The 18,925-nt window shown below is 37.8% G+C and overlaps 1 protein-coding gene across 3 annotated transcripts in view; it reads right to left on the bottom strand.

The window, feature by feature from the left end:
* Positions 1-248: 248 nt before the first annotated feature.
* Positions 249-18,925, bottom strand: part of DYNC2H1 (dynein, cytoplasmic 2, heavy chain 1) — a 250,498-nt gene continuing 231,821 nt past the window's right edge. For all 3 annotated transcript variants that reach the window (XM_004689056.2, XM_004689057.2, XM_012729844.1), the window contains 3 exons: positions 17,985-18,066; positions 10,710-10,826; positions 249-738 (listed from right to left, as the gene is read on the bottom strand). In XM_004689056.2, coding sequence (XP_004689113.1) covers positions 580-738; positions 10,710-10,826; positions 17,985-18,066 — 358 coding nt within the window. In that variant the 3' untranslated portion in view covers positions 249-579. The remainder of the gene's footprint in view (positions 739-10,709; positions 10,827-17,984; positions 18,067-18,925) is intronic.

Here is an 18,925-nt window from a genome sequence, read left to right as displayed (position 1 = left end):
CTCTCCTGGCCCACCCTCTGCTCCCGTCAGCAGTGTATTTCAAGTAATCTGCCTATTCTGCTCCCCACTCAGCCTCTGGTGAATCCTCTTACCCTCCAAACCTCTGGCCTGTACCCCAGTTCTATGCATAAATAAATAAATCTTAAGAAATAGAAAGAAAAGAGGCGCACGTCAGTGTTTATAAAGTGAACATATTTAAAACCATGAAAGATCAAAATAACTAATAGTGATTTATTAATTATGCAAAGTGATAGCCAAAATATTTTTTACTGATTCCTTAAATATACTTTAAAGCTCTTCTAAAAAACATTACAACTTCAATCCACTGAGAGCCTTACAGAAATATTTAAGATTTTAAAAGGGCTACTCCATTTGCACATTAAATCCCTGAAGTCGCAAAGATGTCAGTGCTGCCATTTCTGTTACATACAAACCCAGTCAGGTGAACAGTGCAACTTCACGGAGGCAGCTGAGCTCGGGTTCCAGTATTCACTCGCCACAGTTAATGTTTAAGTCATCGTGTGTCGTCCTGCTAGGGCAGCTTTGTTTGAGAGTCTCCTCTCAATTTATTAACAGAGTCTACTGATTTTTCAGAAATAAGGCCGCTCCACACTGGATCCACTGGTCTTGGTTGCCGCCACAGGGAACTTCAATGTTGGTGACCACCCGGTCTCTTTCAGAGCTTGTATAAACAGGCAGCGATATGCACTCGTCGGCGGAATAGGGGCCGTATGCACCCTGTTGGAAAGGAATTATGTTTGTTGTAACATACAGAAGCACATGGTTTTAAAGCAGAGCATTAGTGAGCCAAAAGTACAAATGCAAAATCCAGGTAAGTTTTACTTAATGTTTGTGATTTTTTATTTTTCAGTTAAGGTAACACTGGTTTACAAAACTGTTAAGGGACTAGGATTGTACCTCGGATGTCACCACAGCACACCCTGCCCAAAACCCCATTCTGAGGAGAAGCTTTAAATCAAGACTAGCAGCTGTCACCCACCACCACTGGCTGCAGCCGCCACTGGCCCATGGCCATTCAACTTCGCATTTTAATAACTTTCCCCAGGCACAAATACTGCAGGATTTTAAACTAAATCCCATCCATTATGAAATTTCACTTATAAATATACATAAACAAAAGCTAAAGTTATCTCATAATTTGTAAAAGATTTTTTTTCTTGGAACTGTAACTCAAAAGTCCACACGGTGCCATTTGTTGATATATTGCCAAAACATCCTCAGTTCATGGTTTTTCCTTTTATTTCTTGCAATGTGTTTGCTGAAGAAATCAAAGTGCTGGGCCATTTGACTTTGTTGCTGCTTTCCATTCCCGAGGTACGGTCACCCATTGCCTGTGTTCTTCTAGACTGATCGGAAGTGAGTGCAGATGCCCATCAGGCTTGTGGCAGAAGCATGGCCCTGTCTGTGCTGTCTGCCTGCCTCTCTCTGGAGGTTAGGAGCACTGATGGCCATGACTGCAGTCAAGATCACAAAGTTTCTCTCATTTCTCTCTATTTCTCTCATTACTTTGTTTCCAGGTAGGAATAGCTATACAGAACAACTTAGTATTTTATACCCATAAAATTATTCATGTAGGAAAGGCTGAGTAAATGCTATCACATTTACCATTACATTGTTTTAAAAGTAATTGTATTCTCTATTACTCTAAAAGTGATTGCTACTTCCAGTGCCCCTTTTTAAAATATCACTATGAACTTGTGGATTTGATGTTGAAACCACCAGGGGCGAGCCCAGCCTGAGTCTCCCTGACAGACCCCTGTCACCTTGGTGATTTTCTCGCCACCTCCATATCAAAATGTTATAAGCTCATCTTATGCATTCTCTCACTGCAAATTACTATTTATTATGAAAATTCTCTGGCTCCCTTAATGAGAAATGGCATAAGAAATCATCATCTGGGAGCTGGCTATGATCCATCTTCTCTTTCTAGGACTTTTTAGTGATCACAGCTTAGAAATACACACACATATCTTTTAAAGAGAAACATTATGTTCCAATTCAAATTAGAATTATTTTTACTAAACCTGAATAATTTCATATAACTAATGGATTAGATTGTAATTCTGTAACTTTTAAAAATAGGACACAATAGCACCTAGTATATACCATCTGGAGAGTAGTCATTCGTTGCCTCTGGAGCACTTATCAGAAGCCCCTGGCCCTAGGTAGCTTACTCTCTGAGCATCAGTTTCCCTAGAATGCAAGGAAGGTAACAGGATACTGTCACCTAATAGGATACTGAAAGATCTATTAAAGAGATCAAATATAGAGTATTATTTATCCATGTATCTCAAATACTTTGGATTATATACACAAATCTCCTCCTTACTCTCTACTAATATTCAAATAAACTAGAAAAAAAAAATAAAACCACCAGTACTTTAGCACCCAGTACATGTTGTAGATGGTGCTAGAATGGAGAAAAATATTTTTTCCCTTAACACAAAACATCAAACATTGTATTTCTAAGTCCAAGTTGGCATCTTATCAAGTTTATCTTTTTTAATCCTCTCTTCTTCTAATTCTTGATATAAAAAAGGCAAGTCCTTTAAATACTCATTCATTCCTAACCTCCCTAAATCTTAATCTAGCTTGTAACAAAATTTATTGTTTGTGGAAAATCATTGCCCAAATAGATCCAGGACAAATCGCATTTTTTTTTTAAATCTTTCTAATTTTCCTCTGTACTCACAATTCTGTGGGTATTTACTCAGCAGCATTTTGTGTCCTAGTGTTATGCCTAGAATTATAAAGCCTAACCATTTCATTATATACCCTAACAATCTGTGAATCTTAAATTGTAATTTAGGAAACAATACACACATCAAATATATAGTACATAATATCCAGAAGAGTACTTTATATATCAAAATAGTACTGTGGGTGCTAAACTAACGATTAGTAGAGAGAATGAATTTTCAGTTGGGCCTCAGAAAAAGTACAAGATTTGGAATATAAGAGGCTTTCAACCATTGTCAGTCACAGCTTAATCTCTTCCCTTTCCTCCAATTCTGCTTAAATGGCAGCACTTTAGCAGTCAGCTATTTTTATACATTTCAGAACTCCTTAATCATTCCTAAAGCTAATAACCTAGGTTGTCCTTTGATGATGCCTCTAAATCTGTTAGCAGAAAGTAGACAGACTTTACACATTTGTTGAATTGAAATTATCTGAATCTGCAAATGCCTATTTGTAATCCCAGGAAGGTTTTAAACTATCTTCCTCCGGCACCTGATGTTTGCTTCACTCCATGACTCCCATGGTCAAAATGAAAGTAGAATCACATCAGAATGGTCTACCATGCTATGTCGCTTTGTATTCAGGAGATTTCCTCGGTATCCCTTAATTTTAATGCCAAGCAATTTCCCTTTAAATTTGGATCTTCACAGTAATGCAGAGTTGATTCTTTGCATAGTCACTGTCAGTTTGCTAGTTGTATGTACTCCCCAGCCCTTCCAAGCCAGTTTTTGGTTGTAGATTTTTATTATAAAAGTAAGGGTATAAACCTATAAAACCCATACAGAGTTTAAAAAGTGCCCCAACTGCTGCTTGAAATTTTGTTTCTCACTTTTCAGATATCTTAAATGCCATGATTAGCTTAATTAAATTCTCATGACACAGTTGCCACTTTAATGTTTCTCTTACAAAGTATAAGACCCTTCTGAGCTAATACTTTTGAACAAAACTAAAATTTTAATAACAACAAATATACTGAGTGTGCAATTAGTGCAGAAAGGAGCTATATTAGGAAGACCTGAAATAACTAGTATCTGTCATATAAACATATTAGTGTGCTGTACGTAAAATACAATTAAGAATATGCTGTGATTAAACTAGAATGGTTAACATGTTCTTATATCCTACGAATGTTTAATCAAGTCAATGAACAGTTTTTCTCTAGAAAAGATGGTAGGAAATCAGAGCATGAATGTACATGAAAATAACGTAATTTAGTAATAAAACTCTGGAAAAAAATCTCAAAACAGGAAACAAAATAACTTGTGGACAATGAATATTTTGAAAAATTGTTCTGTCAGAGTCTAGCTACTCTTTAAAATTATTTGAGTAGAGAAATACTGTCCTTGCATTTTCAATAACAATGCTACATTATTTTGATAAATCCTTAAGGGAAAAAAATGTTACATAGGAAAGATAGTAATTCAATATTTTTCAATCAGTATGCATACGAGGCAGCTTTTTTGTGACTGACCAATAGAATCATCGTATAGTCATGTTTTTCCTGGTAATGAAATTGTTTCTGAAGGTGAGTTGTTAATGGGGGTGCAGTTGGAAGGAACAGGTCTGTGCAGTTTAGACTGTTGCTCCTTACTAAAAGGCATATCCGGGGCTGTGAGAACAGCCATAATTTCAGACTGGTTTACCCAAACTGTGTGATGTGAAACACTAGATGCAGTTGCTGACATGAGAAGTGTAAGAGCATAAAAGGTAGGTCAGTTCCAAAGATTACCTAATAGTAATAGATTTTTAAAAAGTACTCTCAAATACAAAATGAATTTCCTAGGGCAGAGAATAAATACTGTGCCTTCTCAGGTGACCTTGGGGTTAAGTCCTAGCCTTACCACAACTACAGCTTGAGTTTGATCCCCATCTAGGGAGCTGACCCACATGGTGCAGTAGACCTCTCCTATTTCACCCACTGTTCCCAGTATATTTCAGTAGATCTGCCTGTTCTGTTCCCCACTCTGTCTCTGCTGAAATCTCACACACACACTCTCACACACACATCCTACACACCTCTGGCCTACATCCCAGTTCTTCATGCAAAATAAATAAGAATAAATAAATTTGTTAATTGAACAATTTTTCATAGAAGAGTTTCTGGAAAAAGCTTTGTAGAAAGCAATTTTCTTTTGGGAGGGAGGGGGTAAAAATCCACTAAGAAAATTCCAATTTGGGGTCCTCCCTGGTGGCATAATGTGTTAAAGTGCAGCACTGCAAGCAAGCCCCAGCCACTTCAGTACGCGTTTGATCCCCAGCCTTGGAGGTGATACATATGCTCAGACAGACCTCTCCTACCCCACCCGCTGCTCCCTTCAGCAGTGTACTTCATTGATCTGCCTGTTCTGCTCTGTATCTGGTGAATTCTCTCACCCCTCACACCCTCGACCTGCACCCCTGTTCCTTGGCAGGGAATTGAACTTGTGCTGCAACAGTTGTGGTTAGCTTCATAGTGCTGTTCTTTAACCCACTGCACCGCCAGGGAGGGCCAAATAAATAAATCTTAAAAAAAAAATCCTAATTTGCACCTATATTAATTTATTTTTATTTATTTAAGATTTATTTATTTGTGCATACTAGAACTGGGATACAGGCCAGAGGTGCCAGGGGGAGGGTAAGAGGATTCACCAGAAACTGAGTGAGGAACAGAACAGGCAGACTGACTGAATTATATTGCTGAGGGAAGTAGCAAGTGACATAGGGTAAGTCTGCCATGCCATGTGGGTCACCTCCCTGGCTGGGAATCAAACTCCTGCTGCAGTGGTTGCAGATAGCTTCATAGTGCTGCTCTTTAACACCTTGTGCTGCTCTTTAACACCTTGTGCCACCAGGGAGCCCCCCGCCCCTGTATTAATTACCATTATTTAAATGGGACTGAAACAACCTTTGGAACCTGCATCTTGAATGAAATGTTATTTATAAGTGGATAGCTTAAGTCTATGTTTTTTATCTTAACGTACATAGATGATGGCAAACAATATATTTTTATGAGCATTCTACTTTCAATTCTTGAATATTCCTAATCCCAACTTTGCTCACTGGCAAAGTACACAGCATTTTTCATAGGAGCTATGGTAGTCACCCCTTCCACCAGTAAGTCTTAGAATTAGTTGCGCACATACTTTACCTACTATCCATGTTAACAGGATGTCAAAGAAGCTCTGTTCTGCAACCTAAAATATTCTTTACAAATGGAGATGCAGTCCACATCACAGCAGTGCTGTACACATGACAGGGCTTTTGGGTGTGTTTCTGCAGAAATGAAGCTATTCAGAGCTATAGATAACAGATAATACTGTGGAAACAATTAGTGAAAAAAACCTTCTTGCCTAGAAGGAATTAGTCACCTCAGTCTCAAACTGCATTATTTGATTCAAGCTTATGAAAGAATTCTGGATTTTTTACAAGAAAGTAGCTGTAAGGTGCTAAAACTAATTCTTCTTGCTCTTTTAGAAAATGAAGTTGAAGCATCTTCGATTTTATGCTGGTTTCTTCCTTACTGGTAAAAATGCAATAAAACATTGATGTTTCTTCATTCCTCTCCTACCCCTCCCAAAATTCTGTAAAACAGATACAACTGCTCTCAAAAAGCCTTCCTGAACAAAATAATGCTTAACTCAAGCAGAAACTGGAGCATTTCCTCCCTACAGTATTAGCAGAAGGGGCCTGCAGTACATGGTTTAGGATTTGTGGACCATGTGGTTCTCTAATCTACTCATCAGCTCTTCTGTTGTAGCTTGAAAGCAGCCACAGTCAATATTTACATAAATGTAAAAACCATTCGTAGCTCCCATAGCTACAGGATGTACCAGAACAGATGTGGCCAAAGCTTCCTGAACTCTCCCTATACTATTAGGATGGTCAAGATTAGATGTAGGCGTGAAGAGAGACACCTGAATTTGACTTAGTTACTACCTATTAACTTTATTATCTCAGTAAAGTTCGGGAGCATTTTAAACTTCACTTTTCTTACCTTGAAATATTTACACAGTGCTTTGCATATCATTGGTGCAAATAAATTCTATTCTTGCACAAACAACAGTGTTACACTGTGGGACCCATAATAAAAGACTAATTTAGCTCAAAAAAGACGAAAACTTCCTTACCATACTCCTAGGCATGCTTTGAAATTAAGTGTAATTTATTTTACTCTGTGCTAACATTACCACTCCTCACCACAATACTGGTTTTCCACAGTCACAACCCTGTTCTTAACGACACCTGTCTTCTAAATTCACACAGGCTTCCTAAGGACAATTGGATGACCCTGAGATGGCTAAGCTTGGTGCCATGGTTTATCTTGGCCTTGTCAGACCCCCATGCCCACCATGCTTCCTTATGACCCATGCACCCCAGATGCACTTTACCTGCAGTCCCCAGAATGACAGAAATGCTGTCATAGCTGCAGGCAGTTAATCTGGAATACCTCACCTTGACATTCCTTGAGTTTGTCCTGGAACTCATCTTACCCTACTGCAAGTCTCAGTTCGCAGAGCATTGGCTCTGCCTTCTGTAAGGTCATGCCTGAGCTGCTCACATGACACCGTTGAGCCCCCCCCCCCCCCCCCCATTTACCAGAATACTTTCTGTTAACCTCAACCATTACACTGACAACTCAAAGTGTAAGATTTTCTTTAGAGGTTTGTTCCTCCACTAATAGAAGACTCTTTCATGAAAAAATTTATTTTTGTAATCCCAGTATTCACCATAACACAGGGTATGTAGAAATTAATAAGTATTTAATGATGATTGAAAGCACTTAATAAACTATAAAGCACTTTGTAAATAAGATAATTAAAAATGTTGGCAACAGTGTGAATTAGACTTACCATGCATGAGATGCTTCGTTGGTACTTGAGGCACACGCTTATTTAAACCTTAACTTGGTCTTACAGAAACATCCCTATCTCCACTTTCAAGTAAGAAAATTGGGTCAGTAACTTGCCCTTATCATCCAGTTCATAAGTTTGGGAGGTGGAAATGGAACTTAGAATTAGAACACTTCACATCAAAATTTTAAGTTCTGAAATAGCATTATGACTCATTCTGTCAGCAGTAAGAGAATGTGGACAAAAGAAGACCACTGTAAAGGAAGGGAAAGGGAGGATTGGTGGCACTATAAGTCCTGCCATTCCATGTCAAGGAAAAATGCAAAAGGTTAGGGGGAAATCAGCTCTATAAAATAAATAAAAAACAAAATTCATATTATGTTTCAGCCATCACTTCTGTTGGCTGAGTACTCCAAATTGGCTCGCCTCTTTTTACATGGGGTATTTGTCAAATTATTTCCCAGCTTTCTATTTCAATTCTCACTTTTTTTTTTTTATGTGGCAAGTGAAAATGAGTACAAACAATACACAAGTGAAATTTGTGGAGGGAATATCTGAGTCTTGTTGTGCCTCCCTGATGGCGCAGGGGTTAAAGTCTCAGTGCTATCAAGTCATTGGTAGCCTCTGCGGCAGTTTGATCTACCTAGAAGCCAGGGAGCTGACCCACATGGCTCAGTAGACCTCTTCTGTATCTCTCACTGCTCTCTTCAGCAGTGTATTTCAGTAGATCCACCTATTCTGCTCCCTACTCTGTCTCTGGTGAATCCTCTCATCTTCTGCACCCCTTGCCAACACCCCAGTTCTTTTATGCTTTAAAAAAACTCTTAGTCTTGTCATATCATATTGTTTTTCATACAACCTAGTCAGAGACTTGCTTTGTCCAGAACAATAGTACATTCCTCATCTGCATTCAGTTTGTGGTCAGTTCTGTGGGTATTCTTCCAGGACATTTTCTTTTACATTTATACCTACTCAGTTACTCCTTATACTCTATTTTTATTGGTTGGGGTTTCTTGTTATGTTATCTAGCTTATACCTGTCCTACATTTTCTCTCATCATGTTTTTAAATTTTGTTTGCCAGAGAATCAGAAATGTCACACAATGTGGTTAAATTAGGATCTTTCTCAAACAACAAATAGAATTTTGTATTCATGGGTTGCAACACAAGCAAGTTGCAATCTTGACTGACTTTTATATAAAACTTTCAACTTGGTTCATACACCTAAGGTCAAAGTGTTTGTAATATATAATTTATTAAGTTTGTGAATTTCTTACAGAAATTAGTCAGATTGAAATAAACACTGTCTGAACTACTTCTCCCTACTCCATCTGATTATTGTTCTAATATTACAGAAAACAAAGTTGATATTGTGGGAGGAGGGGAAGAAATGTATGTTCTTTTAGGTCAGAGAATGTTTTGTTAGCCCACTAAGCAATGATTGCTAAATATTGCTTCAGCTTTATTAGATGTGTTAACAGTTAATATTCTGATACTGATGATTTTTATTTTATAAGGGGAATTACAATAACTGGAAAACTGTACATACTATTTTCCAATGATAAACTTTTTTTGTAGTAAGCAGTATATGAAAGTCTAATTCAGCATTAGGTATAGAATCAACACTTTTCCCTCCATTTCTGACTTTTTTTTGTTGTTGAGGTGACACCTTTTTATTAACACATAATCATACTAGCATTTTAAAACTTCTCTTTAATAGAAAAGTTCATGTTTCATCTACAACTACATCCTATTTTTTTAAAAAGACTTACTTATTTATGCATACAGAACTGGAGCACAGGCCAGAGGTACAGGGAGGTGAGAGGATTCACCAGAGACAGAGCAGGGAGGAAAACAGGCCAACTGACTAAGTACACTGCTGAGGGGAGCAGTGGGCGAGCCAGGAGAGGTCTGCTGACATGTGGATCACCCCAGGGGCTGGGAATCAAACTCACACTTAAAGGGCTGCAGCTCACTTGCAGTACTACACTTCAACCCAATGCGCCTCCAGGGAGGGCCCTCAATAACTGAAAATGTTAAAAGGGAACAGATTAAACAATTACATCTGTCGAGACTTTTTTCATAATCTGCCTCTTAACAGCACAGTGACACAAAGCAGGATAGAAAGCCAGATGTGCAGGAACATCTTGCTTGTCTCCCTCCCTGCATACTTCACTCAGGGAATACACCTAACCTACAGGAGCACACATTCCTTGTCTGAGGATAAGCATAGTGACCCTCCATGACAGCTAAAAGAGACTAGAGACAGAGACTAGTGAGACAGAGAACAGGAGAACACTGCTGAGAATAATAGGCAAATAATACATTCCTTATTATCAACTGAAGACTCTTCTTACTAGGCTATAGATTGTTTAGAAATTAAAACTAATTAGTTTTTCTACTACAAACTAAAGGTTTTAAAATGTTATATACATGGTAAAAATTATGAAGGATAGACTGTAATTTTTTTTCAAATGCAAGTGAGGTCAGAAAATAGACAAAAGGGCCTCCCTGATGGCCAAGGCGGTAAGCCTCAGAGCTATCAGTGCTGTGACCTAAGTTTGACTCCTGGCCAGGAAGCTGACCCACATGGTGCAGCAACCTGGCCTGTGTTGCTCCTGCTCCCCTCCACAGTGTATTTCCGTAGAGCTGCCTGTTCTGTTGCTCGCCACTCTGTCTCTGGTGAATCCTAACTCCACCCCCTACACCTCTGGTCTATACCCAAGACCTTGTGACAAAATAAATAAATAAATCGTAAAAAAAAAAAAAATGGTATACATGGTATACACTGGATGGTTTCACTCATAGCAGGAGTATAAAGGACCAGGGGAGAAAATAATAGTAATAATAATGAACAACTATTAACCAGAGACATTTTACTGGGGTGGAGTGGGGAATGGATCAAAAATGGGGGTGGGGAGGAAGTGCACTGGATTATGGTGATGGCACACGGGTGATTTGGTGATGGGAAGCCCACAAGAGTTACAACTGAGATGGAAAAAGGCACAACATGATGTAAAAATAAGCTATTATATTATTTTAAAAAAGGTATACAAAAAAATACAAGGCTAAGAATACCTTATTGAAAAAACAGTCTTGCACTTATTAAAAAATGTCTTACCTGTGGAATCCAGCCCATAAAACAAGGAAGAACTGATGATACACTAGGAGAGTCATGCTCATTTTCACAAAGGCGATTTCCATCAAAAGTACATCCTTCCAGTAACAAGCCACTGATCTGCCAGGCAAATATGTACATCATTAAGATGTGCATCAAAGGCTAAAATCTCAGGAGTTACTGTATTATACCCTACAAAGAAAGGCAACACTTTCTGCTGTGACTCTGTATTAAATAGTAGAAACACACAGATGAAGTTTAATGAAAAAAATTCTTGCCTTGCAGTTTGAAAGACAAAAAAGGAAAAAGAATCTCATTATCTAAATTTAGTGTAAGTTCAAGACATTCTAAACAGTAAGATATATATTTTTTTTTAAAGATTTATTTATTTATTCATACAGAACTGGGGTACAGGCCAGAGATGCGGAGGGTGAGAGGATTCACCAGAGACAGAGTGGGGAGCAGAACAGGCAGATCGACGAAGTACACTGCTGAGGGGAGCAGCGGGCGGGTCAAGAGAGGTCTGCCACGCCATGTGGTCACCTCCGGGGCAGGCGGGAATCGAACTCATGCGGAAGCGGCTTTAGATTCTCAGTGCTGTGCTTTAACCCGCTGTGCCACCAGGGAGGGCCAAGATATATTTTTATAATAATAAATTCATATTTCTCTTACAAGTATTCATTTGTTTAGCTTTTGCAATATTCATCAACAGTCATGAGATATTTCACATCCATCGCTATTATCTATAGTTTCATAATTTGAATACAATAGAGATAGACAACATATAGTTATCACATAGTACCTTTAAGTGTTTTACATATTAAAAACTTTAGACTCAAGAGAACACTAAGTTGGAAGAGTTAAATCATTTTCAGCTACATAAAAGGTTTGAATGGGTTAGGTACAAGCAGGTATCTGATTGTAAATTGTCTAATAGTTTTGAATTTCTAATTTTACGGTAAGGTGGTTATTCTATGGAAAAAATAAGCAACTTGTTGGCTAGTGAAACTCCTGGGATAAAAATAGAATTACTGAATACCTAAGTGGAATATTATTTTACTCTACCACTTATATGATAATATCTATAGGTCATTTCAAGAGCTGCCAAAGTATTTTTGACTTTGAAAAAATGCAAATTAAAATTTAGAGAACATGCTAATTTTGGTGCTAGAAACTCTCCATGCAAGGTAACTCCTTAAGAGCTAAACTTAATTATATAAAAGCCTGTATAAAAGCAGTCCACTTATACCCCACAACTTGAATGTGTATTATGCATATACTGAGATATAGACACAACAGTTGCCCCTATTAACCAAGGGATGGGAGTTGGCAGGGGGTAAGTCACTGACTGGGGCCTTAGTTCTCTAAATGGCATATTGACCTTACAGTTGCTTGACCAGATAGCCTGGAGATATTCCTGCCTCCTCTTCCTCCTGTAACAGGGTGGTCCCCAGAAAAAGGGGAAGAGAAGGAATCTGGAGAAGGAAGCAGGATGGATAGTCAGAAGGAGACCTGAGGAAGCCACATGGAGCTTGTGAAGAAACCATGTTTATTTCTTGGCCCTGGACTGGCTGAAAGCGATGTGGGTAAGAGACCCGTGGGGAAGTTGACTATGGCAGTGTTTATATTGATTTTGACTTTGCTCTTTTCCTCTGACTTGTCTTGCCATTTCTGACCCTTTTCTATGGGTCCTGGCCAGAAGGTGCTTTAATCTTATGGTGAGTTTTCAGGCCTTGCTTTGGACCAATCCCTTTTGGGTTGACTTTTGCCCACAAGGGGATGGGTAACCTCAGTTGTTTGATTTAGAAGTTATATTCTTTGTCTTCCGTATTGTATACTCACTGTATTCAAGTTCCTTTTCATTAAAGTCTGACATGTTTTGTCTTGATGCGGCTGATGGCAGAACCTATTTAGAGCAGACAGGTTTGGGGGTTCAGCGTTGCCCTTCTCTCCCTGCCCTGTAACACTTCCAGAACTCCCCAAGTGCCTTCCCATTGTTCCTAGAACAGTCTCCAATCAGGACTAAAAAGGATGCTTTGTGAGCTGGCGACTGCCCCCATCTTTCTGTCAGTTCCTGCTTCTCTCCACAGAACACAAGGTTTCACCTGGAGACCTGAATGCTTTTCTACTCTCACTCTTGGCCTCTGCAGGCTCTTTCCGCTTTCAGTGCTCCCTTCTTGTCGTTATTTCCTGGTTTATCCTGGTTTATTCTGCATACCTCACAGTAAGCTGCACTTCTTTGGACATTACTTTCCTGACCCTCATATTGCCAGTATTCAACACTGCCATCATTGCACTTAGAGTAGCTGATTATAATAATTTGTTTAATGTCACCATTTTTAATGGCTGTCCTTGCCATTAGATTAGAAGCTCTTGGAATTGTAACAGGGTGGTTCCTAGGAAAAGGGGAAATTCCAGGTTCCCTGCCCCACCCAGAAGGAGGGTGGAGCGGAGCAGAGAAAAAGGAGAGAAGAGAAGGAATCAGAAGAGAGAAGAGAAGAAAGCAGGATGGAGAACAAGAAGGAGACCTGAGAAAGCCACATGGAGCAGCAAGCCTGTGAGGAAGAAGCTGTGTTTGTTTCCTGATTCTGGACTGGTTAAGGCAGATGTGGGTGAGATACCTGTAGGGAGGTGACTATGGCAGTGTTTATATTGATTTTGATTTTGCTCTTTTCCTCCCAGACTTGTCTGGCCATTTCTGACCCTTTTCCATGGGCCCCAGCCAGAAGGTGCTTTAGTCTTGTGGCAGGCTTTCAGGCCTTGCTTTGGCCCAATCCCTTTTGGGTTGACTTTTGCCCACGAGGGGATGGGTAACTTCAGGTGTTTGATTTAGAAGTTATATTCTTTGTGTTCCGTATTGTATATTCACTGTATTAAAGTCCCTTTTCATTAAAGTTTTATATGTTTTGTCTTAATGCGGCAGATGGCAGAACCCTCTTAGAGCAGGCAGGTTTTGGTGCTTCAGGGGTTCCCTTCTCCCCCTGTCCTGAAACAGATTTTGTCCTGAAACAGATTTGGTGTCCTATAACAGATTGTCTTTGACTCACCACTGATGTCAGAGTTCAGCTTATAGTTTATTTTTAAATATATTTGTTGACTGAAAAAATAAAGAAATAATTTTAACTACTTATTATATGTATCATAATAATGTTCTATTCTAAATTTTTTACCAAATGACAGAAAACAAATTGATCATCTTCATTGCTTAAATTATGCTAAAAAGTAAGGTATGTTTAAAACTTGCTGGGATTCAAAAAGTACCTGTGAAAAATGAAATAATAAAATTTTCTTAAAAACAACACATACTGTTTACATAATCTGCTTTCAGGGAGTAGAGTGGCATCAGCAAAGGTGGCCCAGGTGGTGTTCTGAGTTCAAGGAAGGAGTTACAGCCCACAGTCCCAAAAAGGACTTTTGTTACTCAAAAAGATAGTTTGGAAGCTGTAACAGGTCTCCAGGAAAATAAGCTTCATGATTGTAAATTCTGGAATTTGGCAAGTTCATCTGCAAGTTATAGCAGCTGAGAAGCCAGCTTCACCAGGGCAGGGTTGCCTAAGGGAGCAGAGTATAAGTAAGAGTTTGGGGGGGGGGGGTGAGGGGGCCGGAATGCCTAAGGCAGATGCATGTAACCAGGGGAGGAGCCGCCTTCCCTGGGAGGAAGGAGTGTGGAGAGAGAATCAGCATCATAAATACCACTTTACACAGGAAACATCAGAAGCAGGACAGAAAAATGTCCCTCTAACAACAGGTTGAGGATACAGGGGGAACTGCTGTTACTGTTCATTTAACCTGTTTTAGATACATCAAGACCCAGGTGCTCACTGAACAATGCTGCCAATCTGTCTTCTAATTGCCAGATACCCAGAATTATTTTGTAGACTGTGTCCATTTATAAGAGGCAAAATAAAGGCTTGAAAGGAAATTATTTGGATAATTCAAATCAAAATACTTTTTCAGTAATGATTTCAAACTGCTCTCCAGATTTATTCTAGATTTTGGTGTCTTATCACTTTATTCATACATCATAGAGTGAAGTGAGCTGTTACATAGCACACCACTTTCTAGCTTTATCAGTGCTTCCACTTCCACTCTGTTCACCCCATTTATAGGAATTAACCATATTAAAATGTTTTTTACACTTACATAGATACTTGTGGGGCAGACTTCAAACTTTCCACTACAAGTTTCTTAGAAGTCTGTTTTTGCTATTAGGGCCTTATTGTACATAACACATTACCTCTGGGTGCAAAGAAGTAATTACTGGAATGAGAGCTCATTTATCTGTATATATTAGAAGAGCCACATTAGTGAGGCTGCCTCCTGACATCTGTCCAAATGTGCTAGCTGGGTTGAAGGCAAATAATTAAGTGAAAGACATCTAAGTGTGCGTCTCTTGTCACAACAGACTTTCCTCCCAGTATCTTCACTTTGCTTGCAGATGCCTAACTTTCAATTTAATGGAAGAGAAACAAAATAGTCATTAAGCCAGAAAGAAAACAAATCTGCACTCCAATAATGTTACTTACACTTGAAACTTTGGCTAAATATCTAATAACCCATGGACAAATGCTGAGATATGAGAAACGTTTTGTTTAGTTTTAAAACAGCTTAATAAGGGTGGAGTGTCAGGAGGGCCACCACTGTTTGAACACACCCCAAGTAATTCCCCAGAACCTGAGTTAGTCTGGAATGGCCACTCAGAATTGTACAATCTCGCTCAGAAAGGGGTTAGCAATGTAACATTGGAGACTTGGGGCACTGAAAACAGGACTAAAGCTATTTCTTTCATATGGAATGCTGAATTTCTTGACCCATTTCTGAGTTTAACTTAGAGTTAATAGTTTCATATTAGATGGAGTTTTCTTTTAGCTTTACTTTGTCTGAACCTATTTTTTAAATCTGAAACATTTCAAACAGAAAACTTTACATTTTTAAAAACCGTATGTCTCTGTCACTCACTTTTATTAGACTTTCAAGTACAGTTGTTAATTGTCACGTATTTCTAAGCAAGGAAATCCTAACAGAGTCGAAGTCCTCTGCACGTACCTCACCTTTCCTGTTACCCTTCTGCACACGCAGAACCAGTCATCTGGAATTTAGTTTTACAAGATTGTTAAATGCACATGTATACATAAATAATAAATACTAAATTTGCAAAGGTTTCTAAACTTCCTGTAAACAGTAACATATGTTACATACCATTTTGCAACCTGCTTTTTTCTTTCACCCAAGATCTAGGTTCATCAATTTTAGCTGTTTTATTTTTGAAGTTGTATAAAACTGTTATTAATTAAAATAAATTATCTATTCTGCTGAGAAAGGTTGTAATTTCCAGGATGCACTATAACACTGCAGTGAACTTTATGGTATTATACCTATCTGTGTTGATTTTTCTAGGGACAGAAGGGAAATTGCTAGTATATATATTTTCAACCTAAAAAGGTAAAAAGGAATATCCCTACATCTTAAAACCTTGGAATATGCAGATTCATTTTACTCTTCTCTTGCCTGTATTTGTTTGAACTGATTGGTGGACCCCAGTTAAAAATTACAAAAACCTTCAAGATGAGAGGATATCGAATTTTTCACAGGGCAGCACCTGCTCTGTGTGGAGCCATTGACCAGTATGGGAGCCAGCAGCCCAGGGCTGACTGAGCACCCGGAGCATAGCTTGTCAGAGTTGCGATGCACTGTGAGTAGAGAATATATGCGGGAAAGGAAAAGACATCACACATAATTTCAGATGTTAGTGCATGTTGAAGCCATGTTCTTTTGTTTAAGGTCAATCAAATATTAGCTTATGTGTTTCTTTCTTTAATATGACTATTACAAAACTTCAAACATCAGACATGTGGTGTGTAGAGGTTGAGGAAAGGAAAGCATGCATGCTAGGTACGTCACACAAAAAAGAGAAAATAAACAGGTTTCTCACAGGCTCCTGACAGTTGCAGAAAGATCACCACAGGCAGTTGTGGTCATCCCAGTATAGTGACTGTTTTTCAATGTACTGTCAAAGTCAAGAAGTTTCAAAACAGGAAACTGGAATCAATTCCCAGTCTCTTATTAAAGTTGGGAGTATGAGAAGACAGCATTAAACTAGCAGCTACTGGACAGTACAGTTAACTAAGGACAAAAACAGTGATTGAAACTAGTGAAAAAAACATTTACAGCTGTTGATACAATGAAGATAAAAGATATAAGACCTCTAGTTGCTGTACTCACTTTAAGCCTTAAGAAAAAGACTTTCATTAAATGGGTTTTGTGTCATATCTACATATGACAAATCATGTTAGAAATCTACACACAGAAATTACTAAGCACTCTTAAGAGTTCTCCTGTTTTCTTAAAAAGCAATTTCTGTTTGATAATAAAAATAGAGGTATATTTAAATTAAGTACTCAGTTTTTGAAATGAACACTACAGAAACATAATCAGAATAGTTTAAGATTCTTGGGATTGTTTTGGACAACAAACAACAATTAAATAAGAAAGTAGTATGCCATAAAATAAAAGTGATAACAATTGCTAAGTTGGAAACTAAAACTATATAAATAGAGCATCTGAAAAAATAGTTATCTGAGGTTAATTAACTAAGATGATGATTTATAAGTACCAGTATTCCATTTAGTTTACTTAAAAACTGAATTATATATGACATGAATGTATGGAGATAATCGTAATAAATATAATGTGTTGAATTAACATTGGAGAAAATGTATGGGGAAGGGAAAGAAGAAGGTCGCAAATACTAATAATAGGGAAGAGAGTTAAAGCTATTGGGGGGAAAATTTTCCATTACTACCCTTTAATTTTGTTAGTAATATTTGACTTTTACCTATTGTAAAATAAATATATTTTTAACAGGGCAGATAGGTGCCTTGGTTTTTGGTTTGAATTAATGTACTCACAACTTGTAAACTCCCTCAGCACAACATTTGGTCTATTATTTTGCAGATACATATTATAATACACTATTGTGTAGTTAATTTTTCTCAAATTGGATTTCACAGCAGGTAATGTAAGAGATCAAAATTTTTATAAGTTTCAGTCAAGTGTCTTGTATCCCCAAAAGACTTATTAGAGTATTAGACGAGGTTGTGTTTTCAGTTCTTCCACATTAAATCTTAACTACTTTGACTTTTTACATAGATAATACCGTCTATTTATGTTGATTTTACAATATAAAGATAGGCTATTTTAAGATGAGAATTTCAGAATCATTTTATCATAGTTTGCAGTGATATGATTTTTACATAAAAATAGGAAATCAGTTTATACCTTAATCTGCAGCTTTGCTTCTTGTAATCGACCTTTCCATGAAGCTACAAATTTCAGGCTATCCACAGAAAAGCCCATTGCCCTATAAAAGACAAGTATGAAATATCAGAAAGAAACAATCCTCAGGAATTAAAATATTAAGAGCGATACAATGTAGATGTATTCCTATTTATTTAAAAAATGAAATACAGTATTCAAATAATCAGCTCTTTTAAACTACACCTGGATATCTTAAAATTTCACATTAAGTTTTTAAAGTTAACTAATGATACATAAATCTCTGCTTCCAAAAGGTAAATTTCTTGAAGGTTAAGTAGGATCTTTCTTTTTGAGTTTTGCATCCTCCATCTTGATGTGCATGACAGTTGCTGAAAAAGTATTTATTAGCTGAACTGAAATACTGCTATTTGTAATATAAACCCGAGGCACTACAAATTGAATTATCCCTGAATCACCAAACAACAATATTTTTCACTATTTTTTTTAGAAGTGTTTCTTTCATTATAACCTAATTTGTTTAAAGTGAAGTATACCGAGTGGATTGCAAAAAGTTTGATTTCTAACCATCAAATAACTGTTCCTTACCAAAAATACTCAACACTATCAAACAAAATTTTCTGAAAACTTTTAAAACATTTTCTCTCAGCACACAATGGTAGCCATGAACACTTCAAATGTGGGTGGGGTGATCGAGAAATAACATCTTTAATTTTAATATTTAGTTAATTTAAAATTAAGTATTTGACGGAAGCCCATTTGACTTCTGTCTACCATGTGGAAAAGAACAAACTTTGGTGGAAAGGAGAATGGGATCAGAACTGGGGTGGGAAGAATGCACTGGACTGTGGTGATGGCACATGAGTGAACTGGTATTGGGAAGCCCATGGGGATTACAACTGAGATGAAAAAAATGCATGAAATGAAGAATGATATAAAAATAT

This window comes from Condylura cristata, unplaced genomic scaffold (genome assembly GCF_000260355.1).
Source record: "Condylura cristata isolate star-nosed mole 26May11 unplaced genomic scaffold, ConCri1.0 scaffold00025, whole genome shotgun sequence".
Lineage (NCBI taxonomy): Eukaryota > Metazoa > Chordata > Mammalia > Eulipotyphla > Talpidae > Condylura > Condylura cristata.
Note: the sequence above shows the minus strand (reverse complement) of the source record. Positions and strands in the feature narration are given on the sequence as shown.